General features: G+C 44.9%; 1 protein-coding gene across 6 annotated transcripts in view; it reads right to left on the reverse strand.

Annotated features, from left to right (window-relative positions):
• Positions 1–26,643, reverse strand: part of LOC123371250 (charged multivesicular body protein 3) — a 51,946-nt gene that overhangs the window by 14,492 nt on the left and 10,811 nt on the right. For 3 of the 6 annotated variants that reach the window (XM_045018616.1, XM_045018617.1, XM_045018615.1), the window contains 2 exons: positions 24,128–24,243; positions 18,692–20,722 (listed from right to left, as the gene is read on the reverse strand). In XM_045018616.1, coding sequence (XP_044874551.1) covers positions 19,150–20,722; positions 24,128–24,243 — 1,689 coding nt within the window. In that variant the 3' untranslated portion in view covers positions 18,692–19,149. The other 3 variants (XM_045018619.1, XM_045018618.1, XM_045018620.1) reach the window with 3 other exon arrangements.

Consider the following 26,643-nt stretch of genomic DNA (forward strand, 5'->3'; position numbering starts at 1 on the left):
GGGGGTTCAAGCCATCAGATGAAAGATTCTATACGGTGCAAAGCATTCCATTGCTCCCAAAACCCATTCTAGAAATCAGAATGGACACATTTTGTTTATTTGAACAGAAGCATTTGAAACATTCAGCGATACAGCAATTGTCACAGTAACAACTTCATATTTCCATCAGAATTCACAAGTTATACAGACAGACAGACTGTCCAAATTGTCATACTTCTATAGCACCATGCACAGGGAGTTCAAAACAGTTTACAAATTTAATTGGTCTCAACACCCCTACAGGATGCACAGACACGGTCCCATTTTAAAGATGAGGAAGAGACAGGTTAAGTCAGGGCTTAAAAATGCAGCAAACACCTAATAGTCAGAGACCAATACAAAATGTCCCCCTGGAACTTGTTCATAGAGCAAAACCCTGGTGAGAAGTCCATCCCCTCACCCAATCCCAGCTGCTGGAAGTGTGGGAAGAAAGGGACGTAGCAGAAAAATCTACTAATAGTATAGTGTAAGATCAAACAACTCCCCTTCTTTCCGCAAAAAAACCCATAGAGGAGTCAATCCTGTGCCCACAGAAATTCAAGTCCAAACTCCCATTAACAGAAGTCAAACTTCACCTTTTATATCCAGTTCTCCTGTTTGTCACTTTCCCAAATATACCTCCCTTTACCTATCTGATATGTTAGTTATACTTTTTTGCATATTCCCTGCAAGTCAGTGCACATCCTAACCTCTTACAACTAAACTGTAACTTACATGGCTGAAGTTGCTGGTTAATTTGACCAAATGGACACTTTTGAAAATTTTACAAGTGTCTTATGACCTTAAATGCCTAAATCATTTTAGAAAATGGGATTTTGGAGATTAATTCACATTGAAAGTGTATGGGACTTGGCTACTTTTGAAAATTTTACCCTTAGAGACTTCTATGGGAGTTTCATGCTTACAAAAGATATAAATCCCTAGGACTAAACTGTTCTTTTCATACAGTCACGATTCTGTACCTCTAAAATGCATTATTCTGTGGCTCCACAAACTACACAGGTCTCTGGCCGCTCTCACAATCTGCCCCCACCTCTTTCGGGCAAGGGCATTTTTTCCCTCCATTGATGGTAATTCACAATAAGAGCTCTTGCTCTTAGGTCTTGCTCAGTATTATCCCATCCTCTCCTCGGTCAGCCATGAAGTTGCCACCCTAAGGTGCCACAGACACTTAGTTGATCCATCTTCCATAGGGTGACCAGACAGCAAACGTGAAATATCGGGACGGGGAATGGGGGAGCAATAGGAGCCTATATAAGAAAAAGACCCAAAATGTGGGACATCTGGTCACCCTACTCTTCCACCATCCTACCTACATGCCCTGCCCACTGAAGTCCTTGGGATTTCACTACATTTACTACAGTTGGCTCTCCACAGACTTTCTGCAATTCCCTATTAAGAAGTTACCTAAAATTTCATTTTTTTCTTTTGTATTTTGATATAAACCAGCATATACACAGAGAGGAAGTCTGAGAAAATGTGAAAAAAACCCACAAACCTCTGATCTGTCTATCAATTACTCTCATTTCTTTCCTCATCTTCAGCGACCATTCATTGACCTAAAGACAGGAAATAGAAAAAGCATAAAAGATACCATAACTAAAACGGACTTGTATACAATATATTCCCAGTTGTCCAAATTCCCTTCATCCAAAAATCCTACTTATCTGAATCCATAGTGCATCCTCTCTCTGTAAACAGCATCCACCTCCCAGGGAATTGCAGGGTTCAAGGAAGCCAATTTACAACAATGCTTCTAATTCATGCTACACCAGTGCAACAACATAGTCACTCAAATTATGATTAAGGCTACGTTTTAGTCACGGGTATTTTTAGTAAAAGTCATGCACAGGTCATGGGCAGTAAACAAAAATTCACAGCCCATGACCCGTCTATGACTTTTACTATATACCCCTAACTAAAATTTGGGTGGGGGACCATGGGTGCTCTGGGAGGGGCGCTCTGGGGGCACCATGGGTGCTGGGGGAGGTGGCCTCAGCAGTGGAGGGGCTAGGGGGCTCCGCACACTGCTCCCGTCAAAACGTCGGCTGTGCAGCTCCCATTGGCCGGGAACTGCAGCCAATGGGAGGTGCGGGGCCTGCAGGTGTGGACAGCACGCAGCGCCTCCTGGCTCCTCCGTCTAGGAGTTGCAAGGCCTTGCCAGTGAGACCAGGGGAGCCCCCCCACCCCGAGGTAAGCACCCTCCCCACACCTTCCAACCCCCTAGCCCTGAGCTCCCTCCCACACACACACACAAACTGCTGCTGCCGGCCCAGGGGCTGCCCAGCTCGGGCAGTCCGTAAGCCAGCACCAGCCGCTGCAAAAGTCACAGAATCCTTGACTTCTGTGACCTCCATGACAGACTCGCAGCCGTAATTATGGTTCCATGGCTGCAACATTGTGTCCAGTTCAAAGTGCAGCTCACAACAACTAGTTGTATCCATAGCGGCATCTCTAGTCAGCTCTCATCTCTGACTGCACAATCCAGGAAACAGCCCATCCCGTTGATCAGCAGTCAGGGGTCACATTGATCCCTGCAACTACCACTGAGGGGCCATATCCAGCCACAGCCCAGGGCAGGCAGCCTGGGCACTAGGAGAGCCACAGGGCGGGTGGGGTGTGCAGGGGTTGACAGGTAGAGTGCGGCCATTCATTGGCTTGTAGCCCAGAATAGTAACAACGGCACACAATCGGGTAAAACAATACCTCTGAGACTCTTCAGCCCGCCCAACTGTATCTGGACCTTTACAACCTCCCAGCCCATACCTACAACTACCTCAAAGTAGCACTTCCATTTGTATGAATGGCTGGTTAGCTGAAAGTTTCAGGTGTCCACCAGGCCATTCAGATAAACGGGGGTGTACTTTATTTTTAAAAAGTGGTTCCTTTATGTAGCTTTTAAATGCATATTTGCAGAATCAATGCTTCAGAAATACAACAAACCTCTTTCCCAGGGGCACAAATATCCTGCACTGATATAGTCATGTTTGGCATGCATGACCCAAGAACCTCTTAATGCCAGCTGGCAAAGGGGCACAGATGGGGTGCATAGAGGTTAGAAAAATGTCTTAATTCTGGCACGTACATCCTGGTTCACCAAAGACTGTAATGCAACGTATCAAAGGAAAGCCTGGTCACGCTGGTTATGAATATTGTGAAATGTATGTATTGCTTCTACGTAAGGAGCTATATACATGTAATAGAAACATGTTCTTACAGTTTGTATCACTGAAAAAAAATGTGATGGGGAGTTCACCCCACACCAATCCTGTAGGAGTTAAGATGGCTCAGAAAGGGCCAACTAGGCCACATTTGGGGAAGAGCCAGAAACTGGGAAGGCTAACTGATGAAGCAGCTTAGCTGGACAGAGGCTTGCTGAGCAACTATAAAGCCAGAAAGTTTCCAGCAGCAGGAGACTTCATAATATTCAGACACTTTAACAGTCATAATGAGCTATGGGGAAAAAAGAAAACTGACCTAAATGGTAAACGCTTGGGACAATTTAGTGATATGCATACGTTGGTAATACTGACTACTGGAGCACCTAGTAGATTTAATTCTGTTTAATTTCTGTTTTAGCTTTGGGAATTGCAAGTAATATAGGTAGTAAAAGCAACTGGGAAATACATAAAGATGACAGAATGTAGGGAAGTGATCACTTCCCTAAACTTATTGAGTACCAAGGTTGAGGAGATGTCAACACACATACAGTTCCAACACTGGTGTCATGGAACACGCCAACATTTATGGAGTGTGTAGACTAGCATGTCCACACCTGTCAGCTAACTGGGTGCAGAAAAACCTTTTGTCTCATTCCTGCTGCTATACAGAAGCAACTTAGTGGCCACATAGAAGTGTTCACTTTAGTGCAGAACTGGATTCCACTGCACTTCCTGTCCTATCCATTGTTAAGGTGATGGACTGAGATGCAGGAGATCTGGGCCCAGCTCTGCCACAGATTTACGTGTAACCTAGGACAAGTCACTTAATGCCTGCGTGCCATGGTTTCTCATCTGGAAAGCGTGGATTATATTTCTCTATTTTACAATGGGTGTGACAAGGGAAAGGCACAGCAGGCCTGCCTACTCAACTGAGTAAATACACCCTAACTGCTGAGATTCCTATTTGGGGCTCCACTGTTGACACCTCTACTTCTCTGAGTGAGGAAAAGGGACCACTGCAGCTGCAAGCAAAGAGAGGACAACACCATGCTGTTGACTCTGGGGTGGGAGAGTGGGGCCTGCCACCATCACTCCAAATAGGAGACAGAGCCACAGGGGACCCATCTCAATGTGAGCAGCCTTAATCCAGCCCTGTGTTCACCTACTGTACAGCACTGCCTATACTTAAAATCCATAGAAAACTCTTCAAATTTGAGTGCCCAAGTTTCCTTTCTCAAATGGTTGCACAATTCCACACTTCTAGCCACATGTTACTTTATTGCTGAATCTACAATAGTCTCTGTCCAACCTAGAGTCACAACTTCACATCATATTGGCAGCATTTTTCCCCCCCTTGCTGAATTGGTAGTCACTGATCCCACACAGGGCAACAGAAGTTTTAGACTTGCTTCCCTTTGCTCAGCACAGTGCAATTCACAAGCATCAGTGTCTGCTTTTTAAATAATGTCTGTAGCACCACAGAGCTGCATGGTATATAAAGGCAAGGAACTGAAGAACTTGAGCTAAATTATGCAAGGTTCAGCCAAAGGAGGAAGAGGATGGATTACACATCCACTTGCATCAGTTTAACTAAAAGTATTTTTAAACTGATCTAGTTAAGCCAATGCAAATTTTTATGCAGACAGTCTTTGTTCAGTTTAAGAGTGCCCTATTTTAATTTGGTAAAGAGACAGATAAGCTAAACTGAAATAAACTATCCAAAACAAAATAGAAGTGTCTACATAGTGTTTTGCATTGGCTTAACCAAATCAGTTTAAAAACTGAGTTAAATGAAACTGCTTCATCTTCTGCATATAGCCAAGGCCAAAGTAATGTGTGAATGTATTGTTAAGGACTGCCACAAGGCTTGACAATTTTGCCATAAAATTAATTAGACAGGGTTCAGTACATTAGATGGCCCAGCAATAATGTCTTGGTGAGAAGCCCAATTTCACTCTCAACACCACCCAACCTCTAGGAAAAAGGTGGGCATTGAGAGTCTCACCAGGCTACCATCCCTGGACCCAGCACAGCAGCTATAACTTTTGTGTTAGCCACTAGCACACATCTGATACATTTGAAGTTGTCCACCACCTTCTGGAAGGCAGAAGGAACTCCCACTGTCTTCCTCTTCCCTCTACAGCAGGGGGTCTCAAACTTCATTGCACTGCAACCCCCTTCTGACAACAAAAATTACTACATGACCCCAGGAGTGGGGACTGAAGCCTGAGCCTGCCCAAGCCCTGCCATCCTGTGGGGGAGGGAGGCCAAAGCCAAAGTCCAGTGCCTGGGGCAGGGGAGGGGGAGCCAAAGCCCAAGGGCTTCAGCCCAGGGACCTGTAATCTGAGACCACTCAGGGCTGGTGCAAGGATGTTTCGTGCCCTAGGTGAAACTTTCACCTTGCACATTCTCCCCACCCCCTGCGCCCCCACTCTGAGGCGCCCCTCTTGCGGTAGCTCCCCACCTCAGCTCACCCCTGCTCCGCGCACGAGCACCTCGTCGCTGCTTCACTTCTCCCGCCTCCCAGGCTTGCGGCGCCTAAGCTGATTGGCGCCACAAGCCTGGAGGCGGGAGAAGTGAAGCAGCTCACCCTGCCTTCACCTCCTTCCCGAGCACCAATCAGCTTAGGCATTGCAAGCCTGGGAGGCGGGAGAAGTGAAGCAGCCAGGGTGTGCTCGGGAAGGGGGCAGGACAGGGGTGAGCTGGGGCAGGGAGTTCCCCTGCATGCCGCCCTCCCCCTTACTTGCTGCAGACGGCTCTCCCCGCGCTCCCCTGCCCCAGCTCCCTCCGCCTAAATGCCGGTGGTGACCAGGGCGGCCGAAGATCCGGCTGCTGCGGTCGCTGCCGAAGAAAATGGTGCCCCCCAAATCCTAGTGCCCTAGGCGACCGCCTAGGTCACCTAAATGGTTGCACCGGCCCCGAGACCACTGCTCAAGGCTGAAGCACTCAGGCCTCAGCCCCAGGCAGTGGGGCTTGGGCTTTGGCATTAGCCCCTTGCCCCAGCAAGTTTAAGCCAACCCTGGCGACCCCATTAAAATGGGGTCCTGATCCACACTTTGAGAACCACTGCTCTACAGCTTTCTGACTGTGGGCAGTGTGGTCAAGGAATCTATTACTGTACCTGTCACCCAATCTCCTGGCTACTATGAGAGGAGTGATGAAAAGGCCTTTCTACTACTCTTCTCTGACTCCCATCATCCGGATGTTGTGAGCAGGACAGCTCTCTCTGCTCCTCTACCCAATTCCTAGAGCTCTTTCAGCAGCCAGGAGACTGGGGGAATGTCTCTGCTACTCTAGTTTTTGTTCCAAGTTTTTTCTTTTCTTTTTTTGGGGGGGGTAGGGGATGGCGGGGGGGAAAGGAGCAGGAAGCAGCAGCTTTCTTCTTTGAGCACCTCTAATGAATCTGCTACTGCTCATAACTTTTCCAAACAGTAAGAGTAAAAATGACCCAATTCTTGATTATTGCACTGCTGCCCAAAGGGTTCTGAAAGCCAGCAGTGAAACCATCCAGAATTTGCTTATTTCACGCTGTTACTGTGTAAGAAAGCTAGGAGCAGCAGCAGCACAATCAGGTCCTAGTACAGCCTGCTTGCAGACTTGGCAAAACAGTACTGCATCCCTTCACACTTACGTTGCAAAGATAATCATGCAAGGCACAGAAGCTTTATTCCCCCCTACTCAGATTTGGGGGTCTTCAGAGGCTGATGGCTTTCTATTCACCAGGGAAAGAAGCCACTGGGAAGTGGACTCTGAGACCTGTTGCCCAGCTCCCTCAGAGAGAGCCTCCAGAGGAGATACATTCCAGCATGCAATACGCCTTCTTGATCAGTACAAATCAGGCTGACAGAAGCAGGAGTCCTGGAGGGTAAAGGTTTGACCACCCAGGGAAATTGACCAGAATAGCTATTGCAGAATAGCTCTCCATTTGGCTACACTTATGCTTTAATAAGAGTATCCACTCAGGAAGTTATTCTGGAACAGCTATAGTCCTTTACATTCATACATCACCTTTCCAAAATAACTTTCCCTTGACAAGGCCTAATGCTCCATCTCTATCCAGGGGACAACCGAAAGGCCCCAGTATGCTCCAAGCCATCTCCATCCCCGTAGAAGTTAGTCAATGAAGATACCAGCTCCAATCCCTTGTTGGCTATCTTGATGGCAAGCAATCAGTTACAGCCTGTTGCCTCTATGGGCTGCACCAACAGGAGTATGGAGACAGGCCCCCACTGAAGCCCCCATCCATCCCAGGAGGGGCAGCGGCATCACAGACACCCCTCAGCATGTAGGTACCTGGCCCGGTGGGACCTAGTCACCTGTGCAGCAGCCCTGAGATGCTGGGGGCTCTGATCCTCTCGGCAGCCACCCCACTCCCTCAGCGTCCAACCCAGCCCCATGGCAGCCCCCCTTCAATCCCGCTCCCTCCCCGCAGAATGCCAGGCCCCATGGCGGCCACCCCTGACCCCGCCCAGCGTCCTCACCCCGCAAAGCCCCCCTCAGCGTCGTCAACCCCCCAGCATGGCAGCCGCCCCCTCACACACACACACACTGCCCCACTCCTCGCATCTTGCCCCCCCCCAGCACAGCGCCCAACCCCGGGGCAGCCGCCCCCCCCCACACACACACACACACCCCGCCCCACTCTCAGGGTCTCCCCCCCCCAGCACAGCGCCCAACCCCGGGACAGCCACCCCCTCACACACACACCCCGCCCCACTCTCAGCATCTTGCCCCCCCCTCCAGCACAGCGCCCAACCCTGGGGCAGCCGCCCCCTCACACACACCCCCCGCCACACTCTCAGGGTCTCCCCCCCCAGCACAGCGCCCAACCCCGGGGCAGCCGCCCCCTCACACACACACCCCGCCCCACTCTCAGCATCTTGCCCCCCCCTCCAGCACAGCGCCCAACCCTGGGGCAGCCGCCCCCTCACACACACCCCCCGCCACACTCTCAGGGTCTCCCCCCCCCAGCACAGCGCCCAACCCCGGGGCAGCCGCCCCCTCTCACACACCCTCCGCCCCACTCTCAGGGTCTCCCCCCAGCACAGCGCCCAACCCTGGGGCTGCCGCCCCCTCACACCCCCCCCGCCCCACTCTCAGGGTCTCCCCCCAGCAGGGTGTTCGCCCCTTCACCCCCCCCCCCCTGCAGCGGGGGCCCTGCCCCTAAGGCGCCCTTGTTCCCCGCCCTCCCGGGGGGCTTGGGAACGCGCCTTCTCCCCTGGTGCCCCCCGCCCCGCGCCATTACCAGCTCCTTGGGCGGCTTCTCCGGCGTTTTCCCGAAAAGACCCATCGCTGACCAACAAAACAGCGACTTCTGGCCCTTCCGGGTTCCCGTCTCCTCCTCCACACGCCAGCACAAACATTGCGCAGGCGCAGCTTACCTCCCTCCTCCTGCCCTGTGACGCGAGGCTCATCCGCTTATCACTGCGCGTGCGGCTACAACGCCACCGCCTCCTCTAAGGGGAAACAAACCCCAAGCTCCTGCCACTGCGCATGCGTCCAGTTTCCTTCCCTCCGCCCTCCCTCCGGGGCGTCCTGGAGGCAGCACTGCGCGTGCGTCCTTCCTCTGGGCTGGTGATAAGACTGGTGTGTTCCTCCCCTCGGCCGCCAGGGGGCGTTTAGCCCAGGCTGCGGCTGAGTAATAGAAAATCATGATGGAAGGAGGGGTGGGTGTGGAGAAGGTAGAGGAGGTGCATTATAATCTGAACCTAATCCTGGTGCTGGGTCTCTGTTCTATCCAGCACCCCAACACCATCATTTGACATTGAATGATGATGCCTACGTCTTTAGTTACAGATGTAGTCCATGATCAGCACTTGGACTACTTGTTTTCTCACTATTCCTTAAACAAGTATCTGTAGCATTATTTATACAACACTACGCTGGTTACTGTAAAAGACCACTGCTAGCAAAATGGCATAGTGCAATTGAAGTGAACGGAGCACTGCCAATTTACAGCAGTTGGCGGTGTTCCTGAAGTAATTTACAGCCTGCTCCTGCCATTGCTCCAGCACCTGTGTTGCCTCTTGTGAGCAGTCTCCTTTACTTTCAATAGTCTTGCAAAATTATTCTCAGAGCCAGTAACTTTAACAGACAATAAAATCTCATTAGTGTTTTCATTATCATCCATCATTATGAGGAAGCACAGGCATCTGTATAGAGCAGTACATTGTGATTTTTTTTTCCACTTCAAAGAGAATGGACCAAATTCTCCCCTCACTTGCCCTGGGCAAGTTTAAATTAGAGCAAAATTTGGGATATTGCTTTTGAAGAGATGCTGTTAGGGTAGGTCTCCTATATGGTGTTGGGAAAGGTACCTGGGGCAAATCCTCATCCTTGCATCAGCCCCTTTAAGCCACACAAAAGGGACCCAGCACAGCATAACAGAGACTGTAGAAGCCCCCTGTCTGTTTGGGAGGGGCTTAGGATCGGGCCTCACTTTGTGTGTATATGCTGAGTTGGCATATCAGCTAAAATAATTTGCTCAGAAGATAATGGTGGATGTGGGTGTTTATATCCTTCTAGATGTCTTATGGTTGAATAAGAAAGAAAATGGTAGTTATCACCTTACCCTCTTTTCCATAGCTCTAATCTAACTTGACTAGGACAAAGTTGCACAATTAAAATACTACATTTACTGTATATATCACTTATCCAGAGACAGCACTATGCTTTACAAGACAGGCTAGGACTAGTCCTATTTCACTAATGTGGAAAATGAGGTACCAAAGGGTTAAAGTGACTTGCCTGAAATTAAACAAGTTAATGACAGAGTTGGGAATGGAAACCAGGATTTCCTAATGGCCAGGGCCCTTACTCTAACCCCTAGAGCAGGCTTTTTATAATTTATTTCCTCAAGGAATCTTTGTACAAGAGAGAGCAAGGTTTGGTCATATTTGACCCATTTTCTATCTCGCCTACAATAGCTAAAGCAGCGTATTCTGAGGAGCTGATCTGTGTCTTCCTACCTACTTTAGGGTTTTACACTACAGCAGTAACCGAGTACCTTCTGCAGAAAACAGAGTGATGATAGCAAAGTCTCTAGTGGACTAGTAAATTTGATCATTTACTTATTACCTATGCACATATCAGAAATACATGATAGGGGTGGTACAAAGGTTTTAACACCACAAGTTTGTCATGGGTACATTACTCACACAAAGCAAATGCTATGAGTCAGTTATGCAGCTGATCCCAGTTGAGTGCAATAAAACCTTCAGGCCACACCATCATATATTCTGTACATGCCACACGTATTACAAATGAGCTACTGAAGAATATTTTAATTAATTCAGACAAGTACGGGAGTTTAGGGTATCCCTCCTTTGGAATTAAAATCACGCACTTTACATTTTAAATAATTTTCTCTGTATGTTAATTTTATCATAATTAACCTGTATTTAGACCGAGATTGTGTGCCTTGGTGGGAAAACCCATGGAAGGACTACATTAAAACCATGCAATTGGCACAGTAGTATTTTGTACCCATAGAGTGGGCAGGGGAAGTAGTCCTCCAAATCTTCAAGATGGCAGCGCATCCTCAGGAAGCCATGCTGCCATGGCCTCTGCTGTGTATGCCTGACCCTACTGCTCCTCCTCCGTACGGGGTTGATACCCAATGGGAGTTGGTTTAAAATTAGTGGTTCTCAACCAGAGGCACACATACCCCAGGGATATACAGAGTTCTTCCAGGTGGTACATCAACTCATCTAGATATTTGCCTAGTTTTACAACAGGCTACATAAAAAGCACTAGCGAAGTCACAGCATGAAATTTTAGTTTGTAGACAATAGCTTCTTATACTGCTCTATATACTAGACACTGAAATGTAAATACAATATTTATATTCCACTTATTTTATAATTATATGGCAAACACGAGAAAGTAACAGGAAGCAATTTTTCAGAAATAGTGTACTGAGACTTTTGTATTTTTATGTCTGATTTTGTAAGAAAGTAGTTTTTTAAGTGAGGTGAAACTTGGGGCACGCAATCCTGAAGGGGATACAGTAGTCTAGAAAGTTTAAATTAACACAGATAGTTTAGAATTCTCACATTGCTCTGCCACTGATTTTCTGTGTGGCCTTGGGCAGGTAATTTCACCTCTCTGCCTTAGTTTATCGGTAAACTGGGGAATACCTACCAAGATCACGGCATGATAGAGTGGTGGTTGGGAGAATTAGTTAATGACTGTAGAAGGGTTTGACCATGTAAGGCAATACACAAGAGCTAAGTATTACTAAGCAGTGCAGTGAAGCAATACAGGATTTTTGGAACAAGGTAAAAGAAAAGGATATTAACCACCCTACTCTAATTACAGTAGCTACATAGCATTATGCTTACTTTCATTATTTAATTCCCAGAACAAGACCATTTAACATTTACAAATATTTATCGTTCATCTCAGTCTCCTTCCTAAATCTGACCCAGTATGAGCAGGTATTTTCTAGAGAAAAGAGTTCTGTTCATTGTTAGAAGTATTATTTATTCCAGTGCATCCGAACTAGAAGAGCACAAGGACATTCTCTCTTGAAGTCTCTTGAGCCTCATTAAGCCTATTGACTGAGTAGCTCAAAGTTCATCATTTTGCATTTTCACTTGTTGAACTCTCAGACCAGCCTCTTTCATCAGACTACAGAGAATAGGACACTGCACTTCTAAGACCCCTTTCACCCAAGGATTTCAAGACACTTTACAAATATTAATGAAATCCAACTGAACAAAATACTTAACTACCCAAATTGTGCCAATCTTATTTGTTTTATATTCTCAGCCTTTCGTCTGTTCTTGTGTCTTTTAGATTGTAAACACTGGGATAGGGAGTGTCTCTGTGTTTGTATAGCATGCAGCATAATAGACTCAATCCTGACTGCAGCCTTTGAGTGCTACTATAACAAGAGTTTAATATAATACCATTGCCATTGCTTCTCAGCTGAAATGGCCAACAAGGATACCAGCTTGGCTTAACAGTGAAATCCTTGCTCGTCTTAAACACAAAAGAACAGCTTACAAGAAGTGGAAGATTGGACAAATAACCAGGGAGGAGTATAAAAGCATGCAGGTGTGAAATCAGGAAGGCCAAATCACACTTGGAGTTGCAGCTAGCCGGAGATGTTAGGAGTAACAAGAAGGGTTTCTTTAGGTATGTTAGCAACAGGAAGAAAGTCAAGGAAAGTGTGGGCCCCTTGCTGAATGAGGGAGGGAACCTAGTGACAGAGGATGTGGAGAAAGCTAGTGTACTCAATGCTTTTTTTGCCTCTGTCTTCACAGACAAGGTCAGCTCCCAGACAGCTGCACTCTGCAGCACGGTATGGGGAGGAGGTGACCAGCTCTCTGTGGAGAAAGAAGTAGTTCGGGGCTATTTAGGAAAGCTGGACGAGCACAAGTCCATGGGGCCGGATGCGCTGCATCCAAGGGTGCTAAAGGAGTTGGCTGATGAGATTGCAGAGCCATTGGCCATTATCTTTGAAAAATCATGGCGATCGGGGGAGGTCCCGGATGACTGGAAAAAAGCTAATGTAGTGCCCATCTTTAAAAAAGGGAAGAAGGAAGATCCAGGGAACTACAGGCCAGTCAGTCTCACCTCAGTCCCTGGAAAAATCATGGAACAGGTCCTCAAGGAATCAATCCTGAACCACTTAAAGGAGGGGAAAGTGATCAGGAACAGTCAGCATGGATTCACCAAGGGCAAGTCATGCCTGACTAACCTAATTGCCTTCTATGACGAGATAACCGGCTCTGTGGATGAGGGAAAAGCAGTGGATGTACTATTTCTGGACTTTAGCAAAGCTTTTGATACGGTCTCCCACAGTATTCTTGCCAGCAAGTTAAAGAAGTCTGGGCTGGATGAATGGACGGTAAGATGGATAGAAAACTGGCTAGATGGTCGGGCTCAACGGGTAGTGATCAATGGTTCCATGTCTAGTTGGCAGCCGGTATCAAGTGGAGTGCCCCAAGGGTCGGTGCTGGGGCCGGTTTTATTCAATATCTTCATTAACGATCTGGAGGATGGTGTGGACTGCACCCTTAGCAAGTTTGCAGATGACACTAAACTGGGAGGAGTGGTTGATACGCTGGAGGGTAGGGATAGGATACAGAGGGACCTAGACAAATTAGAGGATTGGGCCAAAAGAAATATGATGAGGTTCAACAAGGACAAGTGCAGAGTCCTGCACTTAGGACGGAAGAATCCCATGCACTGCTACAGACTAGGGACCGAATGGCTGGGCAGCAGTTCTGCAGAAAAGGACCTAGGGGTTACGGTGGATGAAAAGCTGAATATGAGTCAACAGTGTGCCCTTGTTGCCAAGAAGGCTAATGGCATTTTGGGTTGTATAAGTAGGGGCATTTCCAGCAGATCGAGGGATGTGATCATTCCCCTCTACTCAGCACTGGTGAGGCCTCATTTGGAGTACTGTGTCCAGTTTTGGGCCCCACACTACAAGAAGGATGTGGATAAATTGGAGAGAGTCCAGCGGAGGGCAACAAAAATGATTAGGGGGCTGGAGCACATGACTTATGAGGAGAGGCTGAGGGAACTGGGATTGTTTAGTCTGCAGAAGAGAAGAATGAGGGGGGATTTGATAGCTGCTTTCAACTACCTGAAAGGGGGTTCCAAAGAGGATGGATCTAGACTGTTCTCAGTGGTAGAAGATGACAGTACAAGGAGTAATGGTCTCAAGTTGCAGAGGGGGAGGTTTAGGCTGGATATTAGGAAAAACTTTTTCACTAGTAGGGTGGTGAAGGACTGGAATGCATTACCTAGGGAGGTAGTGGAATCTCCTTCCTTAGAGGTTTTTAAGGTCAGGCTTGACAAAGCCCTGGCTGGGATGATTTAGTTGGGTTTGGTCCTGCTTTGAGCAGGGGGTTGGACTAGATGACCTCCTGAGGTCCCTTCCAACCCTGAGATTCTATGATTCTATGATACCAAATGCGGTGGTTTCTGAAATAGACACATGTCCACTATAAACTAGACTGAGGCCATGAATTTCACATAAGCAACTGAACAGTGAACTTTTGGTGAAAAATGGTGAACTTTTTACTATAAAAGTCATCCTAGTAAAACTAGTGGATCTGTGTCCTCTATCTGCCTCCTTCTGACTGTCCAAAGTATTGGCTTATTTCTCAAATAAAAATAGATTTATACAGCAACAGTGAGCATTAGAACAATCTTTGGCTGAAATGGACAGCCACTCACTATTGCTTGCAAATCAAGGACAGTACCTCTCCTCCAACAAATATTGGCCTCAGTTTTCACATTACATGACAATTTTCTGTAACCCAGTGTACACTTAGCCCAAAGGTGCACTCTGCCTGACCATTACTGCAGTAGTGTTGTATAGAACTGTTCATCTTAGGAAAGAGATTACTAAGGAGGGATATGATAGAGGGCTATAAAATCCATTAATGATGTGGAGTAAGTGTTATTTATCCCATCACATATCACAAGAACCAAAGGTCACCCAAAGAAATCAGCAGGCAGCACATTTAAAACAAAAAAAAGAGGAAGTACATCAGCACACAACACAGTCAACCTGTGGAACTTCTTGTCATGTGATTTTGTGAAGGCCAAAGCATAAATGGGTTCAAAAAAGAATTAGATAAGTTCATAGAGGATAGGTCCCTCAATGGCTATTAGCCAACATGGTCAGGGACATAATCCCATGCTCTGGGTGTCTCTAAAACTCCAACTGCCAGAAGCTGAGACTGCACAACAAAGGATGGATAAACGGTTACCCACCTTTTTGTAACTGTTGTTCTTCGAGATGTGTTGCTCACATCCTTTCCATTCTAGGTGTACGCGCACCCATGACGCAGCCGGAGACTTCTGGTATATATCAGAGGGATAAATACCAGGGAAGGAGAGGAATTATTTCAGCTCAGTGCTAATGTGGACACGAGGACAAACGGATATAAATTGTCAGTCAGGAAATTTAGGCTTGAAATTAGACGAAGGTTTCTAACCATCAGAGGAGTGCAATTCTGGAACAGCCTACCGAGGGAAACAGTGGGGGCGAAGGACCTCCATGACTTTAAGATTAAGCTAGATAAGTTTTATGGAGGAGATGGTATGATAGGATAACGGGCTTAGTCAATAGGTCAATTAAGTGCCACACTGGTAATTAGTACAATGGGTCAACGATAGGATATTGTTAGCCTTTTTCCAGAGGGTATGGCTGGAGAGTCTTGCCCGCATGCTCGGGGTTCAGCTGACCGCCATATTTGGGGTCGGGAAGGAATTTTCCTCCAGGGTAGATTGGCAGTGGCCCTGGAGGTTTTTCGCCTTCCTCCAAAGCATGGGGCAGGGGTCGCTTGCTTAAGGAGTGGGTGGATCGGCTTATGTGGCCTGCATCTTGCAGGAGGTCAGACTAGATGATCATAATGGTCCCTTCTGATCTTGAATTCTATGATTCTATGATTCTGCCTTAGCAGTACCCGTGGCGCCCTCTGGAGTGCTGCGCTCATGGCGTGGTATATCAGGTGCCGCCGGCCCTGTGCCCTCTCGGTTCCTTCTTGCCGACAACTCCGACAGAGGGGCAGGAGGGCAGGTAATGAAATGGACATGAGCAACACATCTCGAAGAACAACAGTTACAAAAAGGTGGGTGACCTTTTTTCTTCAATTGCTTGCTCATGTTGATTCCATTGTAGGTGACTCACAAGCAGAATCCACGGGGGTGGGCTCAGAGTTCAGTCTTGCAGATTGGAGTACTGCTCTGCCGAAACCAGCATCAGCCTGAGTCTGCTGGGTCAGTGCATAGTGTGAAGCTAACGTGTGGATGGATAACTAAGTTGCGGCACGGCAAATTTCCTGGATCAGCACCTGAGCGAGAAAGGCCACCAATGAAGCTTGTGCCTTAGTCAAGTGGGCCGTCAACTGCTGGTGGGGGAACCTTCGCTAGCTCATAACAGTAGCGGATGCAGGCCGTGATCCAGGATGAGATTCTCTGGGTAGACACTGGGTAACCCTTCATCCGGTCTGCGACAGCAACAAACAGTTGCATAGACTTACGGAATGGCTTCATCCTCTCTATGTAGAAGGCCAGTGCTCACCTGATATCCAGGGTATGCAGCCTGTGTTCCTCATCAATAGCATGAGGCTTTGGGCAGAGGACCGGAAGTTATATATCCTGACCAGTATGGAACTGAGAGACGTCCTTGGGCAGAAAAGCTGGGTATGGACGCAGCTGGACCTTGTCCTTATAGAAGATCATGTAAGGGGGCTCCGACGTGAGCGCCCCAATCTTGGACACCCTACGGGCCGAAGTTCTAGTGACCAAAAAGGAAACCTTCCAGGAGGGAAGCAGAAGGGAGCAGGAAGCCTGGGGCTCAAACGGGGGGTCCCGTGAGCCTAGACAGCACAAGGTTCAAGTCCCAAGGAGGGACTGGATCCTGGGCATGCAGGTAAAGACGTTCCAGACCTTTCAGGAACCGCGCCATCATGAGATGGGTGAAATAGTGACCTGTTGTGAAACAGAGGATGGAAAGCCAAAATGGCCACCAGGTGACTCTTGACTGAAGATAGCGACAAGCCCTGGAGCTTCAGGTGTAACAAATAGTCCAGGACGTCCTGCAGGGGGCCCTCTTCTGCCCAGATGTGGCGAACCAAGGCCCAACATGTGAACTGCTTTCATTTTGCTACGTAGGTAGCCCTGGCAGAGGGCTTCCTGCTGCCCAGCAGGACCTGCTGGATACCAGTGGAACTCTGCTATTCCTCCCCACTCAGCCATGCAGAAACCAGGCCACCAGGTGCAGCGCTGCCAGGTTTGGATGCAGCAGGTTCCCGTGGTTCTGGGACAGCAGCTCCAGCTGAAGAGGCAGCTGCAACGGGGTGGCTGCTGAAAACTCGGAGCATGGTGAACCAGTGCTGACGAGGCCATGCTGGGGCTACAAGGATGACAGTTGCTTTGTCTTGCTTCACCTTGAGCAGGACTTTGTGGTGAGACGAGAAGCTCCTGCTGAGGCAATTCGCCAGGACGTTCTTGGCAGCAGGCAGATGGGTGGCCACCAAATGAATGGTGTGCCGCACACAAAAATCCCAGAGGCTGAGCGCTTCCCGACAGAGGGCTGAAGAGCTGGCGCCACCCTGCCTGTTGATTTAGTACTGGCCATCAGGACCTGCACACCTTGCCTACCAGGTGGGGCAAGAAAGCCTGACGTGCCAGGCAAACCCTCTGAGCTCCCTGACATTGATATGAACAGCTAGGTCATGTTGCAGCCAACGGCCGTGGGTGTTGAGCTCACCCCGATGGGAACTTAACATAGGGAAGGGGGTCTCAAACGGGGGGTGTGTGTCATGAGGTTATTACATGGGAGGTCGTGAGCTGTCAGCCTCCACCTCAAACCCTGCTTCACTTCCAGCATTTATAACAGTGTCAAATATATATATTAAAAAAGTGTTTTTAAATGTATTGGGGGGCGGGGGTGTGGAGGGTCACACTTAAGAGGCTTCCTGTGTGAGAGGTGTCACCAATACAAAAGGTTGAGAACCACTGACATAGGGTGACCATATTTTCCTAAGGTGAATACGGGACACCTGGTAAAATTAGTCGTATTCAAGCAAGTTCAACGGCATTCAATCAGAACTATGCAGTACAAATGTTCAAATTAACATCAAGTTGACTAAGCCCCTGTTAAAAAAAAAAATACTGCATAGTTGGATTCTTTTTATTTACCTTCTTATCAAAAGTTTTCTTTTGCACTGAAAGTTTCCATGCTGGATTTTCAGCTAGATGATTTTTGACACGTGTAAACAAAATACCTTCATCCATTTTATGCATCAAGGTCGTAACACATACACTTTGCAACTATATTAAGCACCCATCCTCCCCACTGCTGCCCGCACTGTACACACAGGAAATAATAAACAGTTGGACTTTGAAATCTCAAACTTGTTATTTAAATAAACAGTAATATAAAAGTTGTTTTAGTCATTATGTGACAATTCTATGCTATGCCTAGTACAGTGGATCTCATACTAAGCTCCACATGCCCTTATGGCTGGCTGTAGAATGAGACACAAAGGACCAAGCAATGAAGGGTTATGAGGGGAGAGTGGGAGATCCTCTGTCATAGATCTTTTACAAAGTGGTCTGCAGAATGAACTGCAGAACCACTGGTCTAGCAGAACAGCACACAACAGCAAAAAGCAGGCTCAGAAATGCTTACAAAGGAGAACTCTTCAAGCCAGGGACACATTTTCTTCCAGTGTTTGGCAAGTGTCTAGCACATTTTTGGAACTACAACAATAAAACAAATTCTTCCACCACTAGAAAGATGATCTATAGGTCTTGCTGCAAGTCTGAAATAGTAATGAGTTTAAATGGCTCTGAGTGAGATAAGGAGTCGTACTTACTTATTTTTGCTTTTCTTCTGTATACAGAGACAAAAGTTGTATTACGTTTTTATTTGTCTTCACAGCTATGTAAGACTGGTGACATCTGTAGCCACATGCACAGGATATTTATCAAAAATAATATTACAAATCTGCTGCCTTCTTTTAAAATAATTTATTTTACGGATTTATTTTTAAATGGTTCTGTCATATAACATACATTATTCAACAAAGGTGTGCTGAGCAGACTCTAAAAAAAGAAACTCAAATTATGCAATTATCTCAGATTAGAATTTCAAATGTTCACCCAAACCCTAACTTGTAAACTTTTGCTGGAATACACTTTTGTTGTAGGCTTGATCTTTGTGCTTACAAAAACTGCATTAAATTTCCAAATGTTGTAAAGGAAAAAATAATTAATTGTATCGTAAATATGCATTCAGTTTCAACATACAAGGCAACCAAATGATTCTGTCATTAACATTACCATCATGTATATTATAGTTCACTGCACTAACATTTAAACTAAAACTTCAAACCACAAAATCTTTAAGTGACTAACATTTAAAAGGCAAGCTGTAATATACTGAAAGCTTACAAAGGACATTAGTACACAGCTAAGATGGGGTATCATTTGACAAAGGCTGATGATGTGTATATGGCTGCTTTTTCTTATAAGAAGCCCATCTACAAACTGGGCAGCAATGTCGCCCCCCAGCTAACCACATCACGATGCAATTCTGATGAAACACATGACCACACGGTAAGCCCATTAGCAGACATCCATTTTCAAAATTCTCTAGACACACAACACATTCTGTACAGTGCAACATATTGGAGGGCCAAGCTGACCAATCTGGTTCCAGGTCTTCTGTAGTGCTATATGATCCATACGACCTCGCTTTCTTTTCATACGGCTCGTTGTGACAATTTTTATTGGCACATGAACAGATCTCAGCATTGCACTGAGACTCTCCTTCACTGGGACTGTGAACTGTACTTAGCTCATCCTCAGATACTTCTTTTTCACCACTCAAGACATCTTTGCTTTCACTGTCTGAGTCACTTTCACTTTCTTGAGAGGCTTCCAACATTTCCTCTTCAGAATGGATGCCAAGACATTTAAACCGCCACATTGGCAAACTTTTTATATAATCAGTTGGTATCAGAGGGTGAAGCCATAAATCAGGGAAAGCTAATCGCTCTAAGAACAAATCTGGCTCGTCGTCCCAATCTGATTCATAGGGGAAGTGTTGAAAAGAAGCAATTGGGTGGAACAAGTAGCTGGTGTACCAGTCCCACAGACTTGACAGCCATTCCAAGTTATTGGCATTTATTTCATCATTGTTGTTCCGTCGTCTTTTTTTCTCAAAGTAATCTACTAGTAAGCCATGACCCAGGTAAGTGCTGAGGAACAGGGCTGGGTGTGAGGAGTAGAACATCCAGTCAGCTCTCACCCACGAAGCCAGAGTAGTTGTATTAGAATACCTGAAGAGTTTTAAACTATACTCATAAAAGCTATCTAAGTAAGGTAACTGCAAAAAGCCCAACACAGGTAGCCAAGAAATAATTAAGAGAGAATTATACGTCCCTAAAGTGCTTATAAGAACCACAAAACGCTTTATAGTAGCACCTTGTGTGATAAATAGGTCCATCCAAGCCATCAGATTAACCAATACTAAGCTTAAAACAAATAAGTCATTAACTTCAGGTTGTATTGAGCGCAAGAAGGAATCCATGGCCCGTAGGGATATAAATTCACCAGTGTTATTCCCATACCTGTAAATTCCCTCTGGAGTTCTAAGTATGTAGGATGGTGTCTTATAGATACCAATCTCTGCCATATGACTCTTGTTATCCCAGTTTTCTACATTCACAAAAATAAACTCAACTCTTCCAGTAAATTTTACACTTAGTGCAGAAAAGAAAGCTGGAGGCTGGTCAAGGTTAGCAAACAGGTATATTTTCACCCGATACTGGTCACTTTTGTTCCATTCTTCTTTTAAATGTTCAGAGTTGTAGACAGTTTTGATCCGAGAAGCTGCATGGGCTGTTATCCACTTGAAAATGTGCTCAGCTTCAATTTTGCGTCCACTGTATTCTTTAAGCATCACTTTCCCCTTGGAGGTACTGGTTTGTGGGACTGACATAATTAGTGTGGATCTCACCCAGCCTCTTCTCCTGCAGTATCTGCAAAGAAAATAGTGGATAAGACTATGCAGTTTGATATTTCTAGGACAGCAGTCCTTAATCATCAGACTTGCATTCAAAATTTATCAGAGGCGCTGAGCACCTGCACACAGCGAAATAAATGGGAGGAGTGTGCGCTCAACACCCATGGAAATCTCTCCCCACTCCCAGAGCCTGCTGTTATAATTCTTCTACTTTCCTACCTACTTCACAAGGGTGCTGTGGGGTCTTGAGAGGATGCGTAAAGCATTGCAGATGAGGAAAGTGCTAAATAAGGGTTTATTATAGGTAATAAAGCCATGTATCATTGATATCAAAGTTCTTATGGTAGAACTTGGGGGGGGGGGGAAATGCTCACTTTTGAGTAGTAAGTAGAAAGCTTTAATTTTAGAAGTGATTAAGTTCCTAGGCCTTCCAGTTGTAGAGATAACCTTTACAATGTAAACAGATGCAGCCCTGCTTTCTTGACTCTGCAAACTAACCTCCGGGGTGCTTCTGCTGTTATTCATAGCTTTGTCAAGGAGTAGCAGAGTGAAGTTAGCAAGATTCTGGTCTGTTTCACTGCTGCTTTGAAGAGAGAAGAATCATGTAATTTCACTCTTTGGCTTCTTGGGAAAGCCATGAGCCACAGAGGCAGGTACTGAAGCTATTCAGTGAGGTGGAAGACATAAAAAGCAGCACTGTTAAGGGAAAAGGATCAGAGGCATTCTGCCAGGAGGTTCTGGACTGAAGTTCTACAAGAGAAAGCTTCTCTGCTTTCCAGTTGGCTGAAGGAAGGGAAGAGAGACTGACTTCAAACAAACACCTACTAGCCCAAGTTTGATAAAGACTAAGCTCCCAAGAGGGTCCACAGACAACTCCCTGGCAGATTTCCAAGAATCTTTTCTAATCCCAGCAACTGTGGGGCTGGGCTGGTCAGCCAGGTGGTGTTCCTGGAACTCACTAGTGACCTCTTCCCCCACAAATCTTTTGTATCAGCCTGTGACTAATCCATTTAGTTACCAGGTGTCTGACAAATTTTTCAGGGCATCTTAAAAACCAACAATAACTATAAACACAGCCATTTGCCTCTTTTTCCAGACCTGACAAACAAGTTCTGCAAAGGAATAAAAGCAGGAAGACTGACTCACCTTCCAAATAATCTAGTCCCTTTCTATCTGTAGTCATAGTTTTGAGCAATTATTTTTAAATTCCCCATATAAAAAAAATTAATTGCTGCCACCACAAAAAGAAGTTAACATTAATTTTGGAAAGGGCCACGAGATATTATGCCAATAGCAAAAGAATCTTAATTGATGATGATGTTGGTGCTCTTAGTGGAAGTTTCAACTGTTGTCTGATGAAAATTATTCATGAGCATTTATTCAGCAAGACAAAAAAGCTTAAAATACAATGTTATTTTTAAATAAAATCTAACTTAAAGAAACAAAACTAATATTTGATCACAATGTGAAGACTAGTCAGAAATTATGTAGACAACTAGATGATCTAATGGTCTCTTCTGGCCTTAAAGTCTGAATCTCTGAATCCTGCCTCTCATTTTTAAGATGTTTAAAGTTAAAAAAATGCATACAATATTAGCTTGCACAAACACTTATAATCTAAAATTTCTCTCATCCTATTCAGTTTAATACTTCTGTAAACTTTTAAGATTAAGATCATATAAGAATCACGCACACACATACTACTCTTCCTGTAGTCCTCTGAAGGAAGTGACCACTGATGCCTGCTAAGTGATAAGGATTTTATTGGTTTTGCAACAGCTACTGCTGAAGCAGCTGAAACAGATTCTTCGGAGATTCTTCCATTTACAGTGATGTTCGAGAATCAGAGAGTCTCTGGCACATTTAAGAGCTTTGGTTACATTACGTCTACTTTCCAACAGGATACTCTATGTTGTTAAAAGGGTGTGTTCATATTTACACATGTATATACACACATTCCTCAGGCTCAGAGGGAACAATATCCTGCGTACATTCTTCTGAGAATAGGGTACTACTGTCAAGGTTCAAACAAAGGGCTTGTCTACACATGGAAGTCAGTGCACAATAAGCTAGGATGTGAGCTTAAAGCACACTAGCTTCTCCACACTAACTCTCCATGTGGACATTCTTCCTGAGCACTTTTTCCAATGTGGAGTGGCAGTCAAAAAAAAAAATGAACAATGTTGGGAATAATTATGAAAGGGATAGATAATAAGACAGAAAATATCCTATTGCCTCTATATAAATCCATGGTATGCCCACATCTTGAGTACTGCATGCGGATCTGGTCACCCCATCTCAAAAAAGATATATTAGAATTTAAAAGGGTATAGAAAAGGGCAACAAAAATTAGGGCTATCGAATAGCTTCCATATGAGGACAGATTAATAAGACTGTCTCTTTTCCAAGCTGAAAATTCCCAACTAAAGGGGGGGAATATGATAGAGGTCTATAATGATTGGTGTGGAGAAAGTAAATAAGGAAGTGTTATTTACTCCTTCTCATAACACAAGAACTAATAGGCAGGAGGTTTAATTCAAACAAAAGGAAGTATTTCTTCACACAACGTACACTCAACCTGTGGAACTATTTACCAGATGATGTTGTGAAGGCCAAGACTATACCAGGGTTCAAAAAATAACTAGATAAGTTCATGAAGGACAGGTCCATCAATGGCTATTAGCCAGAATGGGCAGGAATGCAAAACCATGCTCTGAAGTATCCCTAGCCTCTGTTTTCCAGAATCTGGGAACGGGTGACAGGGGATGGATCATTTAACGATTACCTATTCTGTTCATTCCCTCTGAAGCACCTGGCATTAGCCATTGTTGGAAGACAAGATACTGGACTAGGTGGACCTTTGGTCTGACCCAGTATGGCCATTCTCATGAGCACTAAGAGTGCCTTTGGGCAGTTTTGCTTAATGCACTTCCAAAGTACATGGAGCAGTGTGGAGTAGCAAGCGTGTAGAGCTCCAGTGGAGTCTCCCCCGCCATTTGGACAACCCCACAGGTAAAACACAGTGGCCACAAAACATATATATTTTGCCCCCCTTTTCAGACTAAGATTTAGAGTCTTGTAACTAATAAACGCATCCAACATGGGCCAAATTGAGCCAGGCCATAAGTGAGCACAATTCCCATTAACTTCAGTCATGGCTATAAAGCCACCAGATTCATTTAGTCATCTTTGCACACTGCTGTAAATATATATTTCTCTGACGCTGCTTTTAGTAGCAGCAATTTTATGGGTAATTTATGAAAATCATAATGGAGAGTTTTGAACATACTTTAGTGGAGATAAAAACCTGTAGGTAGCAGCCTTTTGTCGTGGCTACCTTTACAACAGATGGCATTCCAGTTAGAATCCAACTGTACTTTAAGACATCCTATGGATTTAAATCACCCTTTAAAGAACATACCTGGGGTCACTGGAGCAGTTAAAAGTGCCTGTCCGTATGCCAAACCTTGATACTTTCTTCACCATTTTTTCCCAATGGACTTTACCCACGAGAGGACTTCTATCATTCGCTATCACCTATTGCCAAAGGGGGAAAAAAGCTTTAGTGCCAGAAACAACCTTAATCAACATTTTACGACATCTGCTCTCCTACAATTAAGTTAACTTTTAATGAAAACAGAAACCGGTTCATCCTCAATATTTCATTTCCTCCAGAATATACCAAAGATTTCATTCTGAAGTTTTGTCTATCCCCAGCTAAATGACTGTGTTTGTTAAGTGAAGCTATAACATTGGTAGTAGGAGTATAATGATTTCTTGCCAAGAGAAAAACATGTCAGGGACATGACAACTAATATAATTATTTGCTACATACCAAAGCTTCTAACATTTAATAGCAGCCTTGCAAAACTCATTAAAATTTACCAGCCCAGGTACAAAAATATGCTTGCTCTTTACCACAGTGAGAAAAATGTTAGTGATACATTACTCACCAGTCTCTCCTCTCTATCCCAGTGAAAAACTAAAACCTACCCAAACAAAAGTTGACCCAGAGCAAGTAGAATTATACACAGCTGCTTTAGACTACATACAATCATGACCATATTAGACTCCCTTAAGCCATCTGCCAATGGAGGCAATGCTGTCTAGTGATTAGATCCACAGACAGGCACCTAGGAATTTAATTCCAACTCTACCAGTCACTCACTCTAGGACTGTATGTAACTACTCCATGCCTCATTTGCAACATGAGGTTTCTTCCCCATTTGCAACACGAGGTTAATATTTAATTCACAGAGAGGTTCCAAGGCTTAGTTAATGTCTATACATTGCTGAGAGCCTCTTTGACCAAAAGGCACCACAAATAAATTATTAAACACTCATCATCTGACTTATCAAAATCGAGAGAGAGAGAAAGTGTTAAACTGCCTGCAAGCTGCTGACAGGTAATTTTAAGTTATATGATTGATCACGAATCAATCAGTGTGACATTACAGTATCTACACACATTTCTAAAATAAGCAATGTGTAATATGCCCTAAAAACTGACTGGTTGCAACTTTCTAAATGATTTCAGACTTCATTTTAAAACTCATGTTTGTCAAGTGTTTATTAAAATAAACACAGTAAAAGTGGTCCCAATGTTCGTTTGACCTAACAATTGGAAATATCACACACTCTGCAAAAGTTGCTATCTCCATCATGATTAGCCACCTTAAGTTGCTCGTGCAGGTGGCTGCATAGTCATTGTGAGCAAACATTAGGACAGCTGAAACATAATTTAAAGATTGGATGGCCAGAACCAAAAACCCTAAGACAGCCAGAAACACTCCTCCATTGTATAGGGAAAAACAAGGCTGTCGGAAGTCCACAGGACAAATATATTTTAACATTACGTAAAAGTGAAACACTACTTCACTGTCTCTCCCACTTCCATACTGCACTATACAATTACTTGTAATGACAGCCAAGAAAATACAACAGTCACTAGTAGGCATCAGTGTAATTTGGCTGTTCGCACTGATTGCACCATTACAGCACAGTTGTATTATGTTCAAATGACAAAAAAGCTTCTCTGTTGGAATTGGTTATTTATTTGCACTAGCAAACGAACACATTATTAGTGGTTTTAAACCATGACAGATCTAGTTAAACTAATTTACAACATGGTTTTGCAAAATGAAGTTTTGCTAGCACATCCTGGAATTGTGTCTTTTGCTTTGTTTTCTTTGTAAAATACTAATATGGCAAAGAGACATATATTGCAGCCACTCTGCACAGTGAACATCTGCTGACATCACTAGTTCAGTGCACAGACAGGGTAGGATTTTATCCTCTATGCATCACATTTCATGCTATACGTGTTCATAATCTGTAAACGGATATCAGTTTAAATGGGAATGCAATAAAATTTACATCATATTAGTCCATTAGTGATTTAATGTGTCAAGAGGACCCAGTATGATAACAAAAGTACTGTGTTAACCAACACTCCTGTATATATTAAAGATTATATGCATAGTCTGAGTCTAAATACAGGTGAGAAGGGTTGGTTGAGGTTACACACAGTCCAGATCACTGCTATTCGTATATGGAAGAGAGAAGACAAATTGCTGTCATGTAGCAACTAGTCAGGTAGAGTAGTGTGGCAACTTGCAGAGGCATAATAGTCCAGTAGTTAGGGCACTAGCCTGGGGCTTGGGAGATGTGGATTCAATTCCATGCTCTGCCACAAACTGCCTGTGTGACCTTGGGTAAGTCATTTAGTTTCTCTAAGCCTCAGTTCATCTACAGAATTGAAAGGATCAGTTCTTTAAAAGATGATGAGATGCTCAGATACTATGGTAACGGGTGCCATCTATGTACTTGAAGATAGACAGGTGTTCCCACTGATAAATGAAAAGTATGAAAGCAAAATTAAAGTTAGTATTGGATTGTTAATTATTTCCAGACTTCTGATGCTTAGGTTTTTTTTAA

Source organism: Mauremys mutica, chromosome 5, assembly GCF_020497125.1.
Source record: "Mauremys mutica isolate MM-2020 ecotype Southern chromosome 5, ASM2049712v1, whole genome shotgun sequence".
Classification (NCBI taxonomy): domain Eukaryota; kingdom Metazoa; phylum Chordata; order Testudines; family Geoemydidae; genus Mauremys; species Mauremys mutica.